At 41.4% G+C, this 16,897-nt stretch overlaps 1 protein-coding gene and 3 non-coding genes across 4 annotated transcripts; all 4 read right to left on the bottom strand.

Moving 5' to 3' along the window:
• Positions 1–7,899: 7,899 nt before the first annotated feature.
• On the bottom strand, positions 7,900–16,659 carry ncl (nucleolin). Its single transcript, XM_046050108.1, has 16 exons — positions 16,502–16,659; positions 15,331–15,432; positions 15,127–15,235; positions 13,885–14,025; positions 13,281–13,505; positions 12,910–13,044; positions 12,582–12,665; positions 12,272–12,395; positions 11,952–12,088; positions 11,416–11,542; positions 10,997–11,133; positions 10,506–10,635; positions 10,015–10,160; positions 9,590–9,716; positions 8,943–9,223; positions 7,900–8,663 (listed from the first exon to the last, which is right to left on the bottom strand). The coding sequence occupies exons 1-16, from the start codon at positions 16,517–16,519 to the stop codon at positions 8,599–8,601; spliced, it is 2,088 nt and encodes a 695-aa protein (XP_045906064.1). The 5' UTR covers positions 16,520–16,659; the 3' UTR covers positions 7,900–8,598.
• Positions 9,423–9,549, bottom strand: LOC123971805. The gene has a single exon (XR_006825299.1). It is a non-coding gene; the product is annotated as a small nucleolar RNA SNORA75 (small nucleolar RNA).
• LOC123971794 lies at positions 11,701–11,839 on the bottom strand. The gene has a single exon (XR_006825289.1). It is a non-coding gene; the product is annotated as a small nucleolar RNA SNORA57 (small nucleolar RNA).
• LOC123971795 lies at positions 13,624–13,763 on the bottom strand. The gene has a single exon (XR_006825290.1). It is a non-coding gene; the product is annotated as a small nucleolar RNA SNORA57 (small nucleolar RNA).
• Positions 16,660–16,897: the final 238 nt, after the last annotated feature.

Genomic DNA, 16,897 nt, shown 5'->3' with positions numbered 1-16,897 from the left:
TGTTCATTAAAGATGCGAGAACACACGGAGCTTGGTGAGGCGGCATGAGTAACAGGCAAATCGCAGCTAAAAACAATACATCTGTGGTCAGATATGGTTATGTCCACTAATTCCACAGAGGAAATGCTGACACCCAGGGTAAAAACCAAGTCCAGTGTATGACCACGGTTATGTGTTTGCTTTGACATGTTGTTTGAAGTTAAATGAAGTGGCCATATTTAAAAAGTCAGTTGCATTAACATTGGTGGGGTCATCAACATGAATATTAAAATCGCCACAAAGAACAAATCATATTTTAAAACCAGAGTAGATAAAAATTCAGGAGGTTCTGATAAAAATCCTCCAGGCGGTTTTGGGGGGCGATAAATTATAACAAATATGATAGGTTGCAGCCCTCCAACTTTAAGAATGAGAACTTCAAAGGAGTTAAATTCATCACAGCGTACTTGATGACATTTAAAATTTTTCCTGTACACGCTCACTAGCCCACCACCACGACCACTGACCCTTGGTTGACTAAAACAATCATATTGAGGAGGACACAGTTCAGCTAGCTGGCTAATGTGCAATGTTTGTTAGCATTGTTGCTCAAAAAAAAGATTATTCCTCAAAGCTTTGGCTGGAACACATGCATGTAGAGAGGAACCTAAAAACACACAGCCAAAAGATGTACCAATAAAGAAGATTTCCAGTAAAGGACTGGAGACACAATTGTTGCTCCTCTGTCAAGTAACAGGTGTATTGTGAACTGAGACAGCAAAGGTGATTGAAAACAAAATACTGGCTTTATGGCTGGAAGAACTGACTAAAAGCTAACAGCTACCACCAGCCATACACTGTAAATCTCCCACTCAAGTGTTGATATTTGACTGTATGTGAGTACACACCCTGCTTTCCAACCTGCCTGCAGACCAGGAGCTGCATATTTGTTGACACTAATTAGAGGAATCTTTTGATGTCAGTATGGTGAATAGGTCAGCGGGAAGGGGCCGAGAGCTTTCACACCAGCCCTCTATTTTCTTCAAAGGCACCATCATTGGCTGTTTGAGCTCAAATTAAAAAGAACATTCCTCAAACTACAGGCTGCTGACTATATACTCTCTATAATCTCAGGCATCTCACAACATACACATCTCATTACAGTACTGCTGATCAGTTAAGTGTTCCAGATCACATTTTACATCCAATAGTTTAGAGCACATTTTTTAAGTCGACTTTTATGCTTTTATCCTGTACAAAAACAAATAGCAAACCTGGAGGATAGGACATTTTCTAAAAAAAAAAAAAAAAAACACATACACATAAGCATACAAAAACATTGTCTTAGTGATTATGTTGAAGAAACCTGGACTGAGGAACTACATATCACCTTAAACATCAGAAATGTACTGTGTAATACATTGCTGGAAAACTAAAATTATCATCACCCTGCTGCAGTTAAGTAATTGTTTGGAATTTGGGAAGATATACCTATTCACTTTCTTGCAGAGTGTATGTCGATACCACTCTGTTTGTATGCTAAATGCAAAGCCACAGCCAGCAGCCGATTAGCTTAGCAAGTCTGGAAATAGGGAAATTGCTAGCCTGGGTCAGTCCATGGTTACAAAATCCACCTATCTGCATATACACTGCTCAAAAAAATAAAGGGAACACTTAAACAACACAATGTAACTCCAAGTCAGTCACACTCCTGTGAAATCAAACTGTCCACTTAGGAAGCAACACTGATTGACAATCAATTTCACATGCTGTTGTGCAAATGGAATAGACAACAGGTGGAAATTATAGGCAATTAGCAAGACACCCCCAATAAAGGAGTGGTTCTGCAAGTGGTGTCCACTTCTCAGTTCCTATGCTTCCTGGCTGATGTTTTGGTCACTTTTGAATACTTGAAGTGCTTTCACTCTAGTGGTAGCATGAGATGGAGTCTACAACCCACACAAGTGGCTCAGGTAGTGCAGCTCATCCAGGATGGCACATCAATGCGAGCTGTGGCAAGAAGGTTTGCTGTGTCTGTCAGCGTAGTGTCCAGAGCATGGAGGCGCTACCAGGAGACAGGCCAGTACATCAGGAGACGTGGAGGAGGCCATAGGAGGGCAACAACCCAGCAGCAGGACCACTACCTCCGCCTTTGTGCAAGGAGGAGCAGGAGGAGCACTGCCAGAGCCGTGCAAAATGACCTCCAGCAGGCCACAAATGTGCATGTGTCTGCTCAAACGGTCAGAAACAGACTCCATGAGGGTGGTATGAGGGCCCGACGTCCACAGATGGGGGTTGTGCTTACAGCCCAACACCGTGCAGGACGTTTGGCATTTGCCAGAGAACACCAAGATTGGCAAATTTGCCACTGGCGCCCTGTGCTCTTCACAGATGAAAGCAGGTTCACACTGAGCACATGAGACAGACGTGACAGAGTCTGGAGACACCGTGGAGAACGTTCTGCTGCCTGCAACATCCTCCAGCATGACCTGGGTCACTCCTAATGCAATACAATGCTAGACCTCATGTGGCTGGAGTGTGTCAGCAGTTCCTGCAAGAGGAAGGCATTGATGCTATGGACTGGCCCGCCCGTTCCCCAGACCTGAATCCAATTGAGCACATCTAGGACATCATGTCTTGCTCCATCCACCAACGCCACGTTGCACCACTGACTGTCCAGGAGTTGGCAGATGCTTTAGTCCAGGTCTGGGAGGAGATCCCTCAGGAGATCATCCGCCACCTCATCTGGAGCATGCCCAGGCATTGTTGGGAGGTCATTCAGGCACGTGGAGGCCACACACACTACTGAGCCTCATTTTGACTTGTTTTAAGGACATTACATCAAAGTTGGATCGGCCTGTAGTGTGGTTTTCCACTTTGATTTTGAGTGTGACTCCAAATCCAGACCTCCATGGGTTGATAAATTTGATTTCCATTGATAATTTTTGTGTGACTTTGTTGTCACCACATTCAACTATGTAAAGAAATGAGTATTTATTAATGAGATTATTTCATTCATTCAGATCTAGGATGTGTTATTTTAGTGTTCCCTTTATTTTTTTGAGCAGTGTATAAATCTCACAAATTAACTTGTTGTATCTCATTTGTTTAATCTGACAGTGTAAAAACAACATTTATATTTTTTTTTTCATTTTTATGTGGCTATTTCTGGGCATAGCCACATAATACTCTGTTGGGCACAGTTTTACTAAGAGCATTAACCCAGACTTGTAAATGTGACTGTTCAGTTGCCATGTGAAGGAAATACATCTCATTGGCCACAGATGACAAATATGCAAATACCATAAAGGAAATGAAATTGAATTTGTAGTACATCCACAGTGGCAAGAAAATGTATGTGAACCTTTTGGAATTCCATGGTTTGCACAAGTTTGTCATAAAATGTGATCTGATCTTCATCTACGTCAAGGGTATTGACAAATATGTGTCTAAAATAACACATTTTGATCCCTCATGTCTTTATTGAACACACTTTTTCAACTGCCATTTTGAATGTTGAGTGAGTAAGTGAACCCTTATCAATAACTGGTTGCCCCCCCCCCCCCCTTGGCAGTAATAACCTCAACCAGGCGCTTCCTGTAACTGTGGATCAGACCTGCACATCGTTACGGTGGAATTTTAGCCCATTCTTCCTGTCAGAACTGCTTTAGCGTTGTCATATTCTTTGGACATCTCATGTGGATGGCTCTCTTCAAGTCATTCTGTAGCATCTCTATCAGGTTGAGGTCTGGGCTCTGACTTGGCCATTCCAAAAGGCAGATTTTGTTTTTCTAAAGCCATTCTGTTGTGGGACTTGCTCCGGTGTTTGGGTCATTATCCTGTTGCATCATCCAACTTCTACACAGTTTCAGCTGACGTGCAGATATTCTCACATTATTCTGAAGAATTGTCTGATATATTTGGGGATTCATTTTCCCCTCAATGATTGCAGATTGGCCAGGCCCTGATGCAGCAACCCAGACCCAAATCATGACATTTCCTCCACCATACTTTATGGTTAGAATGATGTTTCCATGATGATTTGCCGTACCTTTTCTACGCCAGATGTAGTACTGTTTGGTTCGTCCAAATAGTTTTAGTTTCATCAGTCCACAAAACATTTTGCCAATACCTATGGCGTGTCAATGTGCTCTTTTACAATTGTCAGGCTTGCAGCAATGTTCTTTTCAGTAAGCAGTGGCGTGGTGTCCTGCCGTAGATACCCTGCTTGTTCAGTGTTTTACGTATTGTAGAATCATGAACAGAGATGTTAGCCAATTCCAATGCTTTCAAATCTTCGTCATTCGGGGGTTGTTTCTTTACCTCATTGATGTGTCAATGTTGTGCTGTTGGTGCCATTTTGACTGGGCACCCACTTCTTGGTTGAGTAGCAACAGTCCCAAAGTGACCCCATTTGTAGAGTGTTTGCCTAACTGTAGACTGGTGACTTTGTAACCTTTGTCAGCTTTATGTAAATCAACAATTCTTGATTGTAGATCCGCTGAGAGCTCTTTTTGGTGGGGAATGGCTCACATAAGCGTATGCTTCTCCTGCAGAGACAGAGTAGCTGAAATCCACACCTCCAAACTCATTTTCTTAACGAGACGCCAGGTGTGCTAAAACCTGACTCCAATTAGCTTTTTTGAGGTCATTACCTCAAGGGTTCACATAACTTTTCCACAAGCACTATGAGTTTTTTTGGTTGTTCTCAATAAAGACAAGAGGGATCAGAATTTATTTTGTGTTATTATTTTAGACACAATATATTTGTACCCCTGACTTCGATGAAGATCAGATCACATTTTATGACAAATTTATTGAGAAAACCATGAAATTCCAAAATGTTGTTTCTTGCCACCATTACAGGATGCCATGTACTTGACAAAGATCCATTGAGAGGAGGACCCTGGGCAGTGATACTCACATTTAAAGAGGGCACTATTTGGACCAGTCACTAAACAAGTGAGATAAAGTATCAGTCTCTGGCCCTTCTCCTCTTCATATTGCCCTAATGACTCAGCTTCATGCTTCATCAGATTTCCTGCTTATGGTTCACAAATGTAAAGCTAGTGGGTAAAATATCTGCACCTTCACATTCCTTGTACCATATTCTCTCCTATAGCTTTCTATATTGTGGATGATATGCTTCCATAGAGCTTCTTTTTTATGTCATCACTTTGAAACACAAGTTTTATTTTACTGCTATAAATGACATGATCACTGAAGCTTATGTTAACACTCCATTGTATCCATGTGGATGATACAAGGAAAATACAAAAAAAAAAAAACAAACGGCAGGAAAGCACTCTAAGAATAAAGAAAGCACACAGGTCATTTTAGACGACTGACATAACACCACAGAGAAAAGCTAGCATGACCTCTCATGACTGTTCAAGGCAGGGGGGCAACAAATCTCTAAATGGAGGTATTCAGTGGTCCCATCATCAGGGCCTCCCACCCAGGCACCTTCAGGAACAAAAAGATCCTTGTTCAGCTACCAGAGCCTCAGGATGACAGCATGCTGCTGTCCCCTGTCTGTAGTGTCACTGACAAGTAAGACCTGACAAGCAGCTCAGGGTCACTGGTAATCAAGTCACACTTACCGTTGTTGCCAGTGACAAATCAGAAAGCAATATCAGTTTTCGTGCAGGGGTGTCTCACAGTGTACATTGTGTATATTCAGTATGTATCTTTTTTCACATACTTGCCTGTACATAATTGTTATGTTTGTCAGATTTGTTGTCCTTGTTTCAGCTGTGAGTCTTTGAGTGTGCCTTCTGTCCCTAAGCATGCTTCACCAATAAAGCTGATTCTGATTTTTTAAGGTGTCTATAAGTGTTGTTGTCCAGTACCAAAACCTTAATCATTTTCAGCATGTGGTGAGATTTGCCTTTCAAGCCTCTACTGTTTCATAGCCGTCTCTCAGCTATGCATCCTCAGCTAAGTCTTGGAAGCACCACCGAAGGACTGCAAGTATCCAACACAATGGCATGAAAATGATAGAGTAGTTTCTAAAGACTCTCAATTTAAATTTAGTACACAGTTTGAATCTCCACAATGTCTACAATGTCATCGTCTTTACTTTTGCAATATGCTCCTACGAGGTACTTATCAGCAGTTTACAAGTGAATAAAGTGCTCAGGGAAAGACTTTGAGGATTGATGACATTGGATTACTTTGAGGGCAGTTTAGGCTAAGACCAGTGCATTCACACAGTTTCATTGTAAATTGTGGGATTTGAATAGGCAAATTTCCACTAACAAATCTGCATTTCCAAGGCCATCAATTCAATGCCAGATTTGTGAATAAGGTTGTGCAGTTTTTGTTTTGTAATGGCAGAATGACACAAAAGACTCCATGGCTGTAAGGGCCCTCAATGCTAACCTAAAGTCTTCCAACGCCCAGTTTAGCATCGCTTGGAAATAGTCAGTGTGCACAGTTCTATGTGTAGACAACACTGGCCCTTTTCCACATGTGGAGACTGCCACCTAGTGAAAAAAATGAGTTTGTCATCAGCTATTATTATAGCATTTTCTGAATAAACAAAGGCTAGACAAGGTTAAGTGCAAGTTATCACTATCACTATCAAATATTGGCTTACACTTAGAATTAAGACTCTTCTATCCACTCCAGATCTTTTGGATTTAACAAATGTACATAATATGGATGCTCCGCAGGTTCTATAGATGAAGTTGGAAGTTGAAGTCGCTTAGGTTGTAGTAACAAATTATAGTTTTGGCAAGTATATTAGGACATCTACTACAAAAGTAATTTTTCAACCAGTTGTTTAGAGACAGATTATTTCAATTACAATTCAGTATATCACACTTCCAGTAGGCCAGATTTTACACGCACTACAGATGCGTCTCAATTTGAATATTGTTGAAAGTTAATTTTCTTCTGTGATTTAATTAAGTGAAACTTTCATTATGTTCTTTTCGGAGAATTGTTCTCTGGTGTGATGAAATAAAAATTTAACTGTATGGTCATAATGACCATCGTTATGTTTGGAGGAAAAAGGGTTAAAGTTGTAAGACAAAAGACACCATACGACTGAAGCCCAAGTGCTTTGGGGCTTGTGCACTTCACAAAATAGCTGGCCTCATAAGGGGGGAAAATTATGCGGATATATTGAAGCAACATCTCAAGACATCAGCCAAGAAGTTATGGGTTGGTCGCAAGTGGGTCTTCAAAATGGACTATGACCCAAAGCATGCTTCCAAAGCTGTGGCAAAACGAAACAAAATTTCAAGTATTAAAGTGGCCATCCAATTCAAAATTTGTGGGCATACATAGGCATGTGCGAGCACAAAGGCCTACAAACCCGACAGTTATCAGTACCGTCAGGAAGAACGGGCCAAAAATTCCAGCAACATATCGTAATGCTTGTGGAAGGCTACCTGAAACATTTGACCCAAGTTAAACTATTTCAAAGTTACCAAATACCAACTCTGTGAACTTAAACATCTGATCCATTGGGAATGTGATTAAATAATCTGACATTGACATTTTACAGTCTTAAAAAAAACTGACCTAAGACTAGAAATGTTTACTAGGATTAAATGTCAACAAATGTGAATTTAGCGATGTTTACGTAAACTTCAGACAACTGTAACCTGTCTATTCCCATTTCTGTCAGCTGGTTTGAACTATGTTGTAATACAACCCAACAGCACCATACATCAGCCTCTATATACTTACTAGTTGAAACTAACAGTCTTAACTGATTTTGACAAGCTTCATCAAGGTAGAGTTTATTGAGGGAATGTTATATTGCATTAGATGCAGTTAGCTGCATTAAATAAAGTAACAAGTCAGTTGACGTACCACACTTTGCAATGAAACTGAACATTTAACTTTTCACCCTGATTAAATCTTATTCAATGCTTCAGATGGACATGAGTGCAATGAGGACAGACATTTAAAAATCACCACCTACAAGATTTTATTTAATCACATGAAAATCTTGAGATTCTCAGATGGGAAAAAAATTAGTCAATGCACTACAAATATTTTATGTTACATAGATAAGAGGTCTTTATCCTCATTAACTCAGACACTGACTGTGCCCCACCAAACAGACATGACAGAACATCTTTGCCATATTCTTACAACCAAGCCCAATAGCACTGACTCAAATCTTTTATCAAAATATGCTTTGCACATTACAGTAAAACATGGCACCTAAATCAAACTAAATGACAAAATAAAAACAAAAAAACATAAGGATACAAGTGTATTTTTGTTTTTACAAAAGGTAAAATGAAATCATACAAACTGTTTAAATTTACACAATGTATCTGACAAAGACGAGCATATTTTTCACAGCAAACTTGTTTGCCAGACCCATTCCATTTAACTCCTTCAGAAAAGCAAGTGAGGGCGAGAGGTGCAGGTTTGCATTAGGGACATTCAGTACTAACACGTAGCACTTGAGCTGAGAAGATCAAAAGTACCAGTCTGGCACAGAAGGGTGGGGAAAGGTTTGAGGGGTCTAAATAAAGGGCTAAAATGCCCGTTAACAGTTAAATATATATCAATGACGCTTTCTGGAATGTCCAAAAGCTCTGAAAAGTGATGAAACCAGAGTCCATTCAAAAAGTAAAACAGACTAAGGATTTAGTCATCGAACTTGATTTTCTTCCCCTGGGGTTTAGCTCCAAATCCACCGCCACCTCTTCCACCTAAAATGAGAACAGAGGAAACTTAATTGCCGGCGGCATCATCAAGTTCAACTCAACTACCTGCTTCGACCCTGAAGGCCAATAGGTATGATCCAATCCAAATTAAAATGATATTGCCATGAACAGTAAAGTTGGTTGACATCAGCCCCTTAACGTTTGCCAAAGTATTGACAGTTTTCTGATTATCAAAACAATGAAACCTCAAGAGGAAATGTTAGCAGATGGACATTAGCTTCTCCCTATTCCTCCCTCTAAGCAAACAAATTCAATTTCCTTTACCTCCAAAGCCACCACGTCCACGTCCACCTCCACGAGGGCCACCCCTTCCTCTGCCTCCACCGCGGCCACCAAAGCCGCCTCCAAAGCCCCCACCAAATCCGCCGCGACCTCCTCTGCCACCACCACGACCGCCAAATCCACCACGCCCTCCGCGGAAGCCGCCTTCACCCTTGGGCTTGGCGTAGTCGAGGGTCACCTTGTTGCCATCGATCTCACCATCATCCATGGCTTCCTTGGCTGCCTTGCAGTCCTCCTCATTGTCAAAGTCTACAAAACCAAAGCTGTGTCGGAGGGGGTAAGAAAAGGCTTTACTTCACTAAAAGTCAACAAAAATAGAAAATATTCAAAACATTAAATAAGTGACTATTTTAAATAAATCAGATAAGAATGATTTAATACTTAACAGAGTAGAGTATGATTGTATTTTAGAATGCTTCCCCCCCCCCCCACAATACAGTCCCAATCACCCACATTACTGTTGATTGTTTCACATCAGACATGGGCAACTACCACTAAGGTAGGTGCCTGTTAAACTGGGAGTTTGCTCTACTTCTCATGCGAATCCGTACACTGTCACTGCTGGACAGAGCGGTGCTCACGAGAAGAGTCGACAGCCAGAGGGAATATTTACAACTCTACAAACTTACCCTTTTGATGACCCTGTCTCTCGGTCTGTGACTATCCTGGCTGCTGCGGCGCCCTCAAAAGCATCCCTAAGTGTCTGGTCCGTTGTGTCCTCAGAGAGACCCTTGACAAAGAGGGTTTTTGTTGGACCTGGCAGTAAAAGGAAGCCATTATTATAACTAAGACCTTTGTCTTGTTTAGATTTTATACATCACAATGATGATCATCATCATCATCATCATCATCATCTGGACCAATACAAATGTTTCAAACACAGACCAGTTCAGGACTTGACTATCTTTGAATCGTCACAGAGTTTCAGGAGGTCAAGTTTTCATCACACCTGGCCGTGCTTACAAACTGAGCTCAATTAATTTAAGTCAGTATGGGATAATATCCAAACACAGACCACTCTTCAGTTTCACATTGGTAATGTTTGAAGACATACCGGAGTTTCCTCTGCCCCCTTGTCCCCTGCCATCACTGTTCTGGCTGTACTCCAGTCTGATTGACCGGCCTTCAATGTCTGTATTGTTGAGGTTTTCCAGGGCATCCTTGGCATCATCTGTGCTCTCAAATTCTACAAAAGCAAAACTAAGAGAAGCAGCATAACATTAGAAAGGGTAAACATTGGCCGACTGAAGTATCTTCCACTGCAATTGAGTCCCCCCCCCCCCCTCAACAATTAAACATTTGTATTTGTTGCACAGCAGACATGGGCAACACCCCATATGATTGTAGGGTGAGCATGTGCAAACTCTGCGTTTGCTCTGCTTCTCGTGCGAATCCAATACAGAATCATGGGTAAGATTAAGAGGAGCTCATGAGAAGGTGTGGCAGTTTGAGCTTTAATGCTAGAGCTCTGAGGATGAAAAATGACAATACATAGATACAAAATCCTCTTGGGCCCATCAATATAGTTGTCATATAGACACTTACCCTTTAGGTCTGCCATCTCTCTGCGGGATTCTTATAGAGACAGCCTTCTCAAAAGTGGATTGCAGGACTTCCTCTGTGGCACTGAAGGCCAGATTATTCACTACCAGTGTTTTACTGGCTGATCCTGCCCCTACAGGGAAAGAAGGAAGAAAGGAAACTGGTGAGACGAATAAAAGGCATTCTTTGATCCAATAGGTAAAACATGGTACAACGCTTAATACTCATAAATCAATATTAGTTTAGATAAGGGGCAATTAACATGTTTCAATGAACCAGTCAATGCTCAAGCTGCACTGGCACCACTACGAACAAGTTATGTTGCGCACAACTAAAACAGTTTACAAACTTTACCTACGATTGGGCATGCCCTGCTTCCTTACTATAAGTGTAGGCATAATTAACTATTGCACATAAACTATCAACTAACTACTTAAGAATTCTACTGTTTAACTACCAAGCTAGCTCCACAGCTTCCCAAAATGTCAGCTTACCCGACACCCTGCCTCCTTTCTGGCTCTTATCTCCAACATAGTCAATGATGATGGACCTCCCCTGTACATCAGCTCCCTGGGCTTCCTCCAGCATCTTCTCTGCTTCAGCCTCAGTTTTGAACTCGACATAGGCAATGCTGTCAAATGAGAAGAGATTACTTGTTTGTAAAAAGATGAGTCGATACATATGTATAAAACAAACATGGGTCGCTTATAGTGCCTATCGACAGTAAAATAAACTGTAGCTACAGTGTTTCGGGGTAACAGCGTCGTGTTTGTGCTCTGAAGACATCACAGCGCGGATACAAAGTCACAGCTGACAGACTGTAAACCTAGCCCTCTAACACTACATAAACATATGGATGAGACTTTCAGGCATGTGCAGAAAAAAAAAACAACTCATGCTGGCTTGTTCTTACCCCCTGTTGGAACCGTTCTGGCCAATGGGTACCCTGATGTCAAATGCATTTTCAAAGACTTCTTTCAGGTCATCAGACGTTGCAGAGAAGGGAAGATTTTTTACAAACAGCGTCCGTGAATCCCTCTCTGTGGGACAAATGTCAGTGTCAGTTGAGTATGGGGAATTTCTTTAAATCTTCAGAATTTTTTTTAGGCTGCTTGGACATGTCCCAGTTCATGTACATTTTGAGAAACTCTGCAGAGAGCAAAACCTCTAGACCCCACTAAAGCCCATTAAAAGGCAATAATGTAGCAGCAATTGAGGATAGAACCGGCAGACATGAAATACACACCGGCACCGAAGACATAGCGCTGCACTTACTTTTCCTCCTTACATACCACACATGAGCACTGAACAACCACATGTGTGCCAAGAAATGGAGGGTGAGTGAAGTATTCATTTAAAATGATAAAAAAAAAAATTCTGTGGGATAAGCGTCAGTGTGGGTGTTTTTAGCTTTCATAGATATACACAGGCACCCGATGAAGGTCTTACCTTTCTTGTTGTCCTGTGAGCTTTCTTTGGATCGGGCTTTGTCCATCTTCAACTCCTGACCCATGAACTTCTTGCCATTGAGTTCCAGTGCCTTCTGCATGTCCTCCTCAGATTCAAACTCCACATAGCCAAATTTCCTTTTGAGGCAAGTCATGCAACCACCATTAGACAGAAGGAAAAAAAAACAAAAACAAACTTGCAGGCAGAACCCTCTCCTAATGCCCTGTCCGTCCATCCCCATTAACAGACATACCCCTGTGCATTACAAGCAAGTACTGACAGTGTGTACTATTAAATGTATTCTTAAATTGACCGCTTACTTGGATCCACCTAACCGGACATCGGCGACCTCAAGGCTGTTCTTGGAGAAGAATTTCCTCAGGGCGTCTTTGATTTCATCAAAGTCTTTGTTTGAGTTCAAGTTCCCAACAAACAGACAGAAACCTGGAAAATGGAGTGTAAAATTCCACTGAGTTTCACTTTTGTTAAAAAAAAAAAAAAAGTAGTCTTAATTATGCCAGACAGATTCAGAATAATAAAGGTGACATCACACATCAGTATTAAGTCCCTTGTTGATCATCACGATACAATATTGAAATTAGATTGATGGGTTAGTGCATTTATTCCTACCTTCGCCTTCTGACTTTGCCTTCTTGGCAGGAGGGGTATCTTTTTTGCCCTCTGCCTTCCTCTTTGCAGGAGTCACTGGGGCTTCTGTAGAGACAGAAGTGGTACATAATTGATTCAGCAAAGACAGGATGAAGGTCTGATACAGGCAGATCTGTTTTGTATCCAAAATATGCACATTGGTTTTATTTTTGGAATTTGTATTTGCCCTTTATTGTATTTATTTTGAGTTTTAGCCAGAAAGTCAGGTGAGAGTAACATGAAACATATGTAATAAATTAGATAGATTTGGCAGGTGAACCACAAAATTTTCCCCATTACTAAAACTCACCCTCTTCCTCCTCCTCCTCGTCATCCTCCTCGTCGTCGTCCTCCTCCTCCTCTTCAGACTCTTCCTTGGCCTTGACCATGCCTGCTTTCTTTGCAGATGCTGGAGCAGGTGTGGTGTCCATCTCCTCTTCAGAGTCTAAGGAACAAAAGACAGGCTTGTTAAGAGTTACATCAGTCGTTGAGACCAAATTCAAACCACCTGCTATCAACCTGAATCAGATCCATAAAAAAGGTGACATCATACAAAAATCAGTATTAAGTCCCTTGTTGATCATCATGTACCCCCTTGACTGTAACTCACAAGTCAGCAACTCCACACATAGTATTATCCAATATAAGAAACACATTCTCAATCAAAAGGTTTGGTCTAACCATCTTCATCGTCGTCAGACTCCTCTTTGGCAGCCTGGGTCTTTGCAGCTTTTTTGGCAGCTGGTTTAGCTGGAGTAGCCTTCTTGGGGGGTGGGGCCTCTTCTTCTGAATCATCATCATCAGAGGACTCCTTTGCAGGTTTACCCTTCACTGGGGGCTTGACAGCAGGTTTAGCAGCAGGCTTTGCCGCTTTCTTGGGAGGAGGGGCCTCTTCTTCTGACTCATCTAGAAACAATACACATTTCACAATTGTAAATTCCAACGAAAACTGCATGGTGGGGAGAATGGAGAAAACTGCAAAGGCAAAATCCCTTTAGATGTCACCAAAAGTCATCCAAGAAAAGAATGTAGCAGCGATTGAGGATAGAACTGGCAGACTTTAAAATACATACCAGCACCGAAGACATAACACTGCATTTATTTTTCCTCCGTACATACCACACATGAGTACCAAACAACCACATGCATGTCAAGAAATGGAGGGTGCGTGACAATTTTCTTAAAATGGAAGATTTTATGTGAAATTAAATATAAAGAAGCAGTTTAACATAAAAATGACACTTGAGACAAAATGTTTGTCCTGAAGCAATGCGGTAGATCTTACCGTCATCGTCGTCATCATCATCATCATCATCATCTGACTCCTCAGCCTTTGCAGGGGCTGCCTTGGCTGGCGTGGGTTTAGCCGGTGCTGCTTTTGCAGGAGTCTTTTTTGGTGGGGGGGCCTCCTCTTCAGATTCCTCCTCTGTAGGTTGGCAAAGTTCACAAAATCATATAAATATTAAGAATATGACTTAAGATTAACCTACGTTTGTGGTGAGCGCAAATGTGTGTTCCCTGAACTGACTTTGCATCACTTGTCCTTATTTTGATGATATAGATAGCCTTAGACACTCACTTCTGCTTCCGGCTCATGAGACCTTATTTCGAAAAATATGTACATAGTCAATGGCACAACTTCTCCCCCCATTAGAATTGAGCCCTGAATTACATGTTTGTCAATTTAAGATATAATTTTGCAAGTCAAGAAAGTCTGTTGTAAAACAGTAAAGTTGCATGTCGTTTAGTGTGAAACCGCTCAATGAACTACATCTCGTTTCGCACAATATACGTCACCAACATGTTGCAGTAAAGCTAGCCAATGTTCACTGCCTTCTTGCTACTAGATAATGTAGCCATGTTCCACGCAGAAATATCTCACCCGATGTGTTTAATACAACAACTCCTGGCTCTTTTATCACATCATCCTCTCATGTAAGTGTTTTGATGTTAGCTTCAGTCATTGACAGAATAAGTTACGTCATTACATATGCAACATTTGGGTTTGTGGTCTTTGTAATTAAGCATTTTCACAGTCTTATTTCTCAGTTTTACATCAAACTACGACCTTTAGTTTAAAATCTTTTAATTTGTCAAAGATCATGTGTGTAATTCACGGAAGAATTCAAACGGGATCGAAATACGTCGTCTCCTGCCATACAATATTTTGTTACCCCCCCGTGTGGAACTTAAGTCATTCTTGCATGATAGATTAGAGCTTAGATTTTCCTCAAGGATTTATGATCTTGCATTACAATGTTTTAACTACTGTATCAAACTAATTTCACTTCCTGGTCACCCATCATGTCTGACTACTGCCAAATCTGTCAAGAGCAGTGCATCACTACTTCCCATTCATTTGGTTTGACCCACCCAAATAATGATTTGCATTTCTCATTTCTTGTGTTTATTTCAGTGTAAGCTTGTTCTCACCACAAGTCAGCATGTAACATTTCAGCTGACATATACAGACTGCTTCAAAGCTCACATCAAATTTACTTTAGCTTTGTCAAATTTCATCGCTTACCAGAATCATCGTCGTCTTCACTTTCTGCTTTTTTGGCAGCAGCGCCATTTTTAACGGCTGGGGTGGCTTTGGCTGGTGTGGCTTTCTTCACCACTTTAGGTGGAGGAGTCTGCAAAAACAAACAAAAAAATAAACTTAAATATCACTATTTTGTCCGGAAACTTCAAGACTATGCCAAACGTAGAAAACAACATTATACTGTACCTCTTCTTCCTCATCACTGCTGTCCTCTTCACTAGATTCCTCCTCCACTTCTTTTGGGGGTGGAGGGGCTTTTTTCTTCTGAGTTGCTTGCTTGTTTGCTGCCTGCCAGGAGGAGGAAAAGATGTAAATTTAATTTATTCAAAAAGGGTACCTTTGCTCATACTAGCCTAGGCACGTGTGTTGCTAGAGAATAAAATCCAGCAGTAAATTATGGCAATTTACTCCAGACATCAGCAGCATGTTTGCCGACATGAGGAGTTTACACCACGAGGTACTTAAAACCCAACCCCCACCCGCCTCATCCAAAACTTGTGATTTAATTATGCTCACTTGTTATTTAAACTATTTTCATTGGATAAACATAAACCACGTTTAGTGACCGTCTGTCTCGGCGGTAATCTGGTTTCCCTACCTCGTGTGTCACTCAGAGCAGGCGCACAACCCACGTGGAGCCCAAGACGTCGGGCTAGTAGCATGTTGGCTAAGTTAGCGTTTGCGGACACGCTTTTAAACACATGCTGAAAGGCTATAGAGAAGGAAAAAAGCTACCGTAGAAAGTAGAGCACGAATCTATTATTCGAGTTGTTACTGTTAAAAGGGAATTTCGATTGACCAACTCGAAATAACGTTAAGCACCCGCTACGCAATTGGTCCGTTAAACATCGTGCTAATGCTAACAGTTAACAAATCACACGTTAGCTAGCATTATAGACAAATTTATCTGTCTTTATAATAACATTAGAAATACTGGTATTCGTTGGAGGCACGCTAGTTAATCCCTTCTATGTGTATCTAAACCCCGTTGCTTCTGGCGAGAACGCGCGTGAATGCCATCTTGAGTAACGTCGGTTAGCTCACGTTAGCAGGCCAGGCCGGAAAATCAACGGCAAGGCACCAACATGGCCGACCTAAACCGAGAAGAAACGTTTAGTACGAGTGCTATTCCACCATGCTCTTTCGACCACGCAGACAGTTGCACAACCTGTGTAATAAATTAGCAGGGGGAAAATTATTTGTGTGACATGAACAGACTTTTCCCCTGCTGATAGTTTCGTTTTTGTCACAAACGCAGAAACTTCGTTCGTGTTAAGGCCTCATGCGTAAACACAGCTTTCTATCACAAATACACACGTTTATACTGTAGCGTAAAATGGACGCCATTTGGCCTTACCTTTGCTAATTTCACCATGGTGCTGTCGTGTGTTTCAATGAAACACAAGGAACTGGACGTTTGGAGAGAAGTAACGAAATAGTTACAGCATACACGTGGCTCAGCCTGCTCGATGGGACATGGGACAGGAAAGACGGATAAATTCAAGACGCTCTCGTTACTCTCTTGCTATGCGCGTTCACGTAGGCCCGCCCAAGCGACTGTTTCCACCAATCACAAGGTGGTATATTTGCATCGTGCCCGCGCCTCGCTGACATAGATACACGATGCAAAATATTACTCAGCAGACAAAAGATTTTTTGTAACCACTAACACCGGCACATATAAATAAATACATTAAATAAATAATCACGCGGTGAAATAGTATAGTCAAAGATTCAATGAAATAATGTTACG

This window comes from Micropterus dolomieu, linkage group LG05 (assembly GCF_021292245.1).
Source record: "Micropterus dolomieu isolate WLL.071019.BEF.003 ecotype Adirondacks linkage group LG05, ASM2129224v1, whole genome shotgun sequence".
Classification (NCBI taxonomy): Eukaryota; Metazoa; Chordata; class Actinopteri; order Centrarchiformes; family Centrarchidae; genus Micropterus; species Micropterus dolomieu.
Note: the sequence above shows the minus strand (reverse complement) of the source record. Positions and strands in the feature narration are given on the sequence as shown.